Raw genomic sequence first — 8,151 nt, forward strand, 5'->3', positions numbered from 1 at the left:
GAACTTGAAGAGGAGTCTAAAAATGGAGGAGAAAACCTTTTTTGTGAAGGATTCCAGCAAACTCCTCAGAAAGATAAAGTTGCTAAACTTGACAAGGAAGTATCCCTTAAAGAAACGGGTACTTGTGAGTTGCAGAAAAATAGGCACAGTCAGGAGCTGCACAACTCAGGTGGTGACTGTACTGCAGACAATCAAAATAGATCAAGCAGCACAAACTTGAATTCAGGAAAAGGTGAGGAAAGCCTTGAAGCAAATAGAGAAAACCCTGAAGTAGAGTGTAGAAACACAGACATTCTCAAAAACATATCACAGAAAAAAAATAACCCACTTATGCTAACTCTTCCAGGAACAAGTAGTGCAGTAGAGCAATCCAATTTTGCTGGAAACGTTGGAGAAACGGTACAAAATATAGATAGTTTAGAGGGTGACAGAAGTTTCAAAGAGGATCCTACTGGGGAGGAGGAAGAAGCCCTTATGGAAGCACAACATGAAGCAGAAGTAACTATAAATAACAATGTTTGGGAGGCAGATGGCTCAACAGCTGAGGGCATGCAAGAAAGTAGTAATGAGGCTTTAGGAACAGTTATCAGTGCTGAAGATAAAGGAAAGGCAATGCAAAATTTTGGCAAGTTTGATTCTTCTATAGTGAGGTTAAAAAGCCATCAAGATGGGGAGGCCACTGAGCATTCTGCTGAAGGACAGATGTCGGGTGGAGTGAAAGCCAGTGAGCTCACAGCGAAAGGAGACCCTTCAAGTGGTGGGAAAAAGAAGAAGTCAGAAGGAATTTCCCTTGGGGAATCGACACGTATTCGCTGTGATGACTGTGGTTTTCTAGCAGATGGTTTGAGCGGACTAAATGTTCACATAGCCATGAAACATCCTTCAAAAGAAAAACATTTTCATTGTTTACTCTGTGGAAAATCATTTTACACAGAGAGCAACCTTCACCAGCACTTGGCCAGTGCTGGACACATGCGAAACGAGCAGGCAAGCGTGGAGGAGCTGCCCGAAGGAGGCGCTACCTTTAAGTGTGTCAAGTGCACGGAGCCCTTCGATTCAGAGCAGAGCTTGTTTCTCCACATCAAAGAGCAACACGAAGAGCTGTTGCGGGAAGTGAATAAGTACATTGTGGAAGACACCGAGCAAATAAACAGGGAGAGGGAAGAGAACCAAGGCAACGTCTGCAAGTACTGTGGGAAGATGTGTAGGAGTAGCAATTCCATGGCCTTCCTAGCTCACATCCGTACCCATACAGGTATGGAAACGCTCTTGGCAAGTGGTCTCATTCAAACAGAGTGAATTATACCATTGGTCTTTTTCTGCTTATTAATCTCTTTAGCATTTCTTATGAACTGGCATTCATATCGCCTGATGAGCCCCCGATGAAATTCAAAATTACCTAGAGGGGTGTGAAAATACAGTGATCAAAGGGCAGAAAATGTAAGAACATTTTAAGCGCAGTCACCCTTCTGCCTTTTTGTTTCATATGGAGAGATTTCCTTTCCTTTAATCTAAATTGTAACTATTAATTGGTTCTTAAATTTATATAATGAAGCAGTGGTAGTTTGAGAGAACAATTAGCTGTTCTTTCTAACTTCCTTTTCCTTGCAATTGTTTAATATCTGAATTGTTTATTTCATATCAGTTCAGTTACACTTTCAGCATTACATAATGCTTCAGGGTAGACAATTGATATTGCATCATTCCTAAATAAATACCAATGAGAAACAGCAAGAGGTTTTGTAGAAATAAGTTATGGGAATTGGAATCGGTCAGCCTTTTTGGAAGGCAGTGTGTAATGCTGATGTGATGCACAGGGATGTAGCATCTGATTTAGTTTCTGTGCTGATCACACTTTCAATTCATTTTTATGTTTAATTTTAAGTGGAAAATTTAAAAACATTTTTGTAGAAAAACGCATAAGCTGCAGTTCTAAATTTATGTAAAAATTCACTGCGATGTTTCTATAAACCTGCCATACATTCTTTATTTTAAATAGACAGCTTTTCTAAATCACTGAGCTCTGCTTAGACAAGTGGTGTCTCCATGGCTGAATTTATGAGTGGATTTGAATAATAAATTCACATTTCAATGAACATATTTTCATTAAAACTGTAAGGTTTATTTTACTGTACTTTTAAATAATGGCTTATTATGGAAGCTATAGTTTAAATTCGTGCAGTATTTGAAACTTAGTGCATGGTTACAAGGAAGAGAACAAAAAGGTAAGAAAAAGGAAACATGAAAGAATGGTAATTCTTGGCATAATCCTAAAATAGTTTTGTAAGGTTTTTTATGAAAAGGCAAGGGCGTGACTGGACAACAAAGTTTAAAATTAATCTTGGAAAACATGGACATTGTATTTCAAACCTTTCAAAGTATTTTACTGTAACTGCGGTATTCACGTATGCCAATAACTCATACTTAGTACTTTCAGCTTTACATCTATCCTGTCAATAACGTAGTTATCTGTATTGCTTCAGCTAATATCCAACTCTGAATGCAGTGTTAAGTCTTTAGAGGGACGCTCATGTTCACATGGTCAGAACAGCTGTATAAGCCCTTAATATGCCCTCTTACGGCAGATAAAACTGAATAAAACTAAGGGGGAGGATGCTAATGGAGCTCTCTTTAGAATTCTTTATGCAACTGTCTGGTCAAGACATGTTGCTTATAATTGATGTGTCCATTACTTGAATTCTCTTGTAATTATAGTCAATAAGTCTTGTAAATGTGTTAAAGCTCACTAAAAGCATACAAATTCAAGAACAGAGTAAGGCTAATAATTTAAAATAATCAATGTAGGCATTTCAGCACTTAATTTCCCTTGTGTGTTGATAGCTGATCATTCTTAATCCATTAAGATTTATTTAGTCGTTTACAATGCAAAATAGGTTTGCACTGGTCACTTGTGCCATTTGAAAATGTCCACCAGGTTAAGTGCAGAATGTAGTCCATTAGTCTTCCTTGACTATATGTATTAATTGCATTTAAAATCAAGTTAATGTGGATGTGAAAGTGAGGTAACTATCAATATATGACAAAGCAACCCTACTTACATAAGTTACATCATTGATTGTAACATTTAGTAAAAGTTAGTGTACTTTTTAACATCTTGTATGTAGGTCTTATCACAAAGTATATTTTTATTGTGCTTTTGGATGGCCCTAAATATGCAAAGCAGTAAAAGAATACATTTCATTTTGCAAGTCATTTTTCGGTGGTGCTTGCAGAGGGGGTATAGAAGGGTTGCAGAACAGAGTTTTATCTGCCCTCTTTCTCACAGCACCTTTAAATGAAATGCTTTTCTTTTGCTTTGCTTATTCACATAAATAGTAATGTGGAGACTTTTATTAATAGTTAATGGGAACAAGGCTTTCTCTTCCAATCTGTATTTTCATATTTGTGATTTCCTTTGTGTCTTATAGAACCTTTTCTTCCAATCTGTATCACAATGGATGCAGTTGAATAAGAAACAAATATATTTGGGCTATTTGGAGTGGTGGCAGAGGGAACTTACCCACTCCACCAGTTGTATATACACTGGTTTACAACATTGGTGAGGTGAAGTACAGTATTTCTAGCTTCTCATCTGTTCCAGGGTAACACCAGGTACATAATGGGAGCAGAGCTGCACACTTTTCCCATTTATTGTTCTGATTATGTGCTTTTGTTTAAACATCTTTCTTCAGCATCCAGATGTGCATATGTATGTTTATATATGTATGTATGTGTAACCATATCCAACTCCCTGCCTTTTTTTTTATTGAGTAATTGGTGATGTTGGGGGGGGGGGGAGGGGAAGGGAAGGGAAAGTTGTAGGAAGATAGATACAACTAATGATTTCCATTAATAGAAAAATAATGTTTCAAAATACCGTTAAATAATGTAGGAGATTTTCACATTGCAAATGAAAGGGAAGCTTTGCTAGAGAGGAGATAACAAGTAAGTCCATCACATGTTGACAAGTGAAAATGAGGAAGTGTAAAGAAAAATAAAAGGAGTAGTAGAGGTGGAAGACTTTTAGTTTGCAATTGATGCAGGTCCCATAAACTTAATTAACAATCAACACCTGAGGAAAAATCACCTGCAACCACATCATCTTTGTTTCATTTCTCATCCGGTTTCTCATTTAATGGAAGGTTTGCTCAATGTAAGTGTGGCATCTTACTCCCCATGTCCTAAACATGGGAGGAAATGGTATGATGAAGTTTCGTGTGGCTCTGCTCACTTTGCACTGGACCTGAGCTGGGGACACAGCTACACCTGCACGTGCAGGTGATGTTGCCTTTGGCTGGCTTAAAGCTGAGGCAGTGAATCTTTCTTAGAGTTTTGGGTGTCCATTGTCTTGGAGTAAATTAAGGTCTATGAACTCCAGTCTTTTTTGTAAAACAGTAGCATTGCTTGTGTCTGTCTGAACTCTTAAATTCGGTCTATTTTCAATTTGGTGGGGTTTTTTTGTTGTTTGTTTTGTGTTTTGGTTGTTTTTTTTCCCCCCAGTTCTCTTGTTAAGAGCCTTATTGTTTACTGCTACCAACAGAAAACATACGCTTTGTTTCCATGCCATAACTTGTGAGTAAAGTAATTCTGTGGCTTTTTTTTTAGTTATTTGGTTGAAAAGATGTTATATTGAAAGTATTTTTGTAATTTTTTCAATGAACTAAAAACCAAGTGTGAATGAAATAGTATCACATTTAACAGCATATGAGAACCATTAAAGTATGTGATAATGGAAGTATGGCTAAGAAATGGTTAATTGCTTCAGGATTGTTTCAGATAGCCTTACAGCAAATACAAAAATGTTTTTGCGTCATTAGTTTAACTCTTGGTTTAATATCTTCATCTTAAGTACAAAATTTTGGGTTGTTCCATCCAGGAACATACTGGAACAAATTTGGCACCAGCAACCTAAAAGGGAGATGCACTGCTTTTGTTTCAGGTGATAAGTACTGACTGGAGCCTGCCAGCACTTGAATTTTCATAGAGTTTAAATAGAGATGTTAACAGATATTCAGGTCTGGATCTGAGAAATAAATAAGAAAACCTCAAGGCCCCAGTGATTTTTGGATGAGAGCAGTCAACGGAATAATACATTTCTGTATTGTCAGCACACTGTAGCTACGATTGGTCTGAACTTGAGTTTTTCACAAAGGAGTCATGTAAATGGAAAACAGCAAAGGTCTTGTATGGAAGCCCTGCGGGACACCTGCAGTAACAGAATGAGGAACGAATTTACAATTTAATCAGTAGGAGAGAAACTAAGGGAACATAGGGTTGAATCCACATGGTATTTGAATTCTGTGACAAAAAAAGCAGCATAAACACCAATACATTTAAAAAAATCCTCTCCAACCATGCCCTTGATGTTATTAATTGTGCAATTAGTCTTTAAGATCATAAGTTAAAACATCAACTTTTAATAATCTTTTATTTAATGCAAAGAGAGGTGTTTTTTTTTTATTTGCACGGGTCCCTTTATAGAATGCACTGTTGATTTGAAATGCCACCAAATTAATGATTAATTTAGTTTTATCAGGATCATTTAAATAAACTGGGGTTTTTCAGTGTGATTGATAGAATGTGATTGCTGTTAGCTGCAGTCTCAACCTGCTTTTGACATTTAAACATATAAAGCTGACTAGATATAACCATTCAGGTGCTAAATATATTTTACATCTACTTCCAACAGTAGAAATGGAAGTATTAAGAGATCTGGCTTCATTGTCATTGAACTGTGAAATATTCAACCTTGTCTGCCCGTGCTTAGTACTGTTGACTTTTTTATTTCAGTTAGAAGATTAAAATTAAATGCTTCATTTTTCGTCAGCTTTTGGGAATTAAATTGAAATTTAAGACTGTAAAAATTTTTACTAAGATCCTCAATTTCACCAACGGATTCTTGGAGGATAGTCTATTTTCAAGGGCAAAGCAAAAAGGTTCATTGATCAAGTATGATATAGTGTAACATTTTTCTTATCAGAGCTCTTTATGTATATTTATTAAAGATCACATATTTCATATTATGCTTAACTGTATTGGAAGAAGTACTTCACAAAACATATACGAAACGTAATACGGAGACTCGGTGACCATATTGTACTTACTTTTAACTGCAATTCTATGATTTTGATGTATTGATTTAGGATTTAGTGGTCAGAAAATTGGAAAATGCTACAGCATGCTTTCGAATGGTGTTGCTGTGTAATAACTGACATTTGCCCAATTTAACTATTTCAGTTAAAAAAAATAGTTTTTCCATCCTTGAGAGAGGATCACTGTTAATTAAGATAGACAAATAATTTGACTTTTTGCTGAACTGATGTGATACAAGAAATAGGCTGCTACTTCTTCCTTGGAGAAATAATTTCAGAGTTCTTTGGTCTGCAGTAGACATTTAATATTAAAGTTTGTTCTTGAAATAAATAATAGCCAAAATGTCAATACTTCTGGTTTGCAGAATAATCATAAATTCTTGACCATAAAACAGTCATAAAGGCATAATATTTTATCCACTGTATATTCATACATTGCATGTCATTACAATAGCTAGGTGATGAATCATTTTCTGTGTGTGACAGAACAAATCTGAAATACCAATGCTAATGTGAAATCTATTCAAAGTCAGAAGACTCGTAAAATTACTTTACTTTAAATATATTTGCTTAAAAAACAAGTACATTTTGCAGTTTATATCAATATCAAGCCACTTTAAGACCATTACCTGAGTTTCAGCATTTGGAAATGGGGAAAGGTGTAGAACAACTTGTTGAAAGGTTATTTACCTACTGTATTGTCTTCTCATTTAATTATTTTGTAGGTTTTTTAAATATTATTAAAAAAAGAGTAAATTAATGTTGAAACTTAAGAGAGTGGTTTCCGTGATCTTGAACTTAAGGAAACTTTAATGAGTAATGTATAGTACATCCCGTCTGTGTTCTGGGAGTTATAAATTTATGTACGAGATGATACTTTTTTTGTTAGGCAAAAATCTCAAACAGGTCAAATGTGGGATGGGCTTTTTTAAAGGTTATTTTTTGCCAGGATTTTTTTTTTCTTTAACTGTGGGTGATATATTATTCTAATTCAACTCATATCTTATGCTAAATTTTACTTAGGATCAAAGCCATTCAAGTGCAAGATATGCCACTTTGCAACAGCTCAGCTCGGAGATGCCAGAAACCATGTCAAGAGGCACCTTGGGATGAGGGAATACAAGTGTCATGTCTGTGGGTGAGTAAATTGAAACAGTCTCCACCATGGTTAACCAGGAGAAGAGTGCAGGATATGCATTGTTTCAGAACTGAAAACTGTGATGTGAGCAAGAGTGGCTAAAATTATGCATGCATATCCTCCTTTCCATTGTTATGGTAAATTCCTTAAATACAGTTATGACATTCTTTTCCCACTTCTAATCCTGCACTGAAGATGAGCAATTTTATGGGCTACAAGGTCAATTTGAACCTGTAATCTGTAAATTGACTAAATTATAGGATGTTCATTCACATTGCCAGGGAGAACTGTAAATTCCATTTAAAGACATAAAAAATATATAATATAGACTTTACTGTGTGGGGTTTTTTCTTTTGCTATACTGTTATAATTTTAGTACCATTAACAGATTTCTGGACTCCATTAGGGTTCTCATTCTTTACGAAAACAAAACACAAGACTGGTTTTTCAAACAAACGGATCTAAAATATTGCAGGCATAAGGCTTTAAAAATAAATTGAAGTCTTTTATGTATGCTTGTGTTCTTGTTTGTTCCCCAAAATATCTTGTTTTTCTTTTTTACTTAATCGTTATTTCCTCAGAAGGATCGTTCATAATGTTTAATTGTCCTTCAAATGTGTTGCATTTAATAGGAGGCATTGAGACTCCTTAATGCAAAACTAATTAATTTAGCAGAAATGTTTAAAAGGTTTTAAAATGCCATGGCATATATGGTACATCATAGGACATTCGAAGTTGGATTTTAATACCCTAGTTCTGATTAAAAATATATTTTAATGTTATTATGCCGGAGAAATTAACTAATATATGCATCATATAAAAACATTTTACTCAAACCTATGTAACCTGCTATAGCAGTCTTCTGGCTAACGTGTAAAACAGCGCAGGTTCAATTAGATGATGCAGTGCACACATGAATGG

General features: G+C 35.4%; 1 protein-coding gene across 1 annotated transcript in view; it reads left to right on the forward strand.

Annotated features, from left to right (window-relative positions):
• The window catches only part of ZNF407 (zinc finger protein 407), a 327,241-nt gene that overhangs the window by 3,507 nt on the left and 315,583 nt on the right, over positions 1–8,151 (forward strand). Inside the window, exons 1-2 of the mRNA XM_009885867.1 lie at positions 1–1,255; positions 7,116–7,230. The exon at positions 1–1,255 is cut by the window's left edge and continues 3,507 nt beyond it. Coding sequence (XP_009884169.1) covers positions 1–1,255; positions 7,116–7,230 — 1,370 coding nt within the window. The remainder of the gene's footprint in view (positions 1,256–7,115; positions 7,231–8,151) is intronic.

This window comes from Charadrius vociferus, unplaced genomic scaffold (assembly GCF_000708025.1).
Source record: "Charadrius vociferus isolate BGI_N301 unplaced genomic scaffold, ASM70802v2 scaffold195, whole genome shotgun sequence".
Taxonomy (NCBI): Eukaryota; Metazoa; Chordata; class Aves; order Charadriiformes; family Charadriidae; genus Charadrius; species Charadrius vociferus.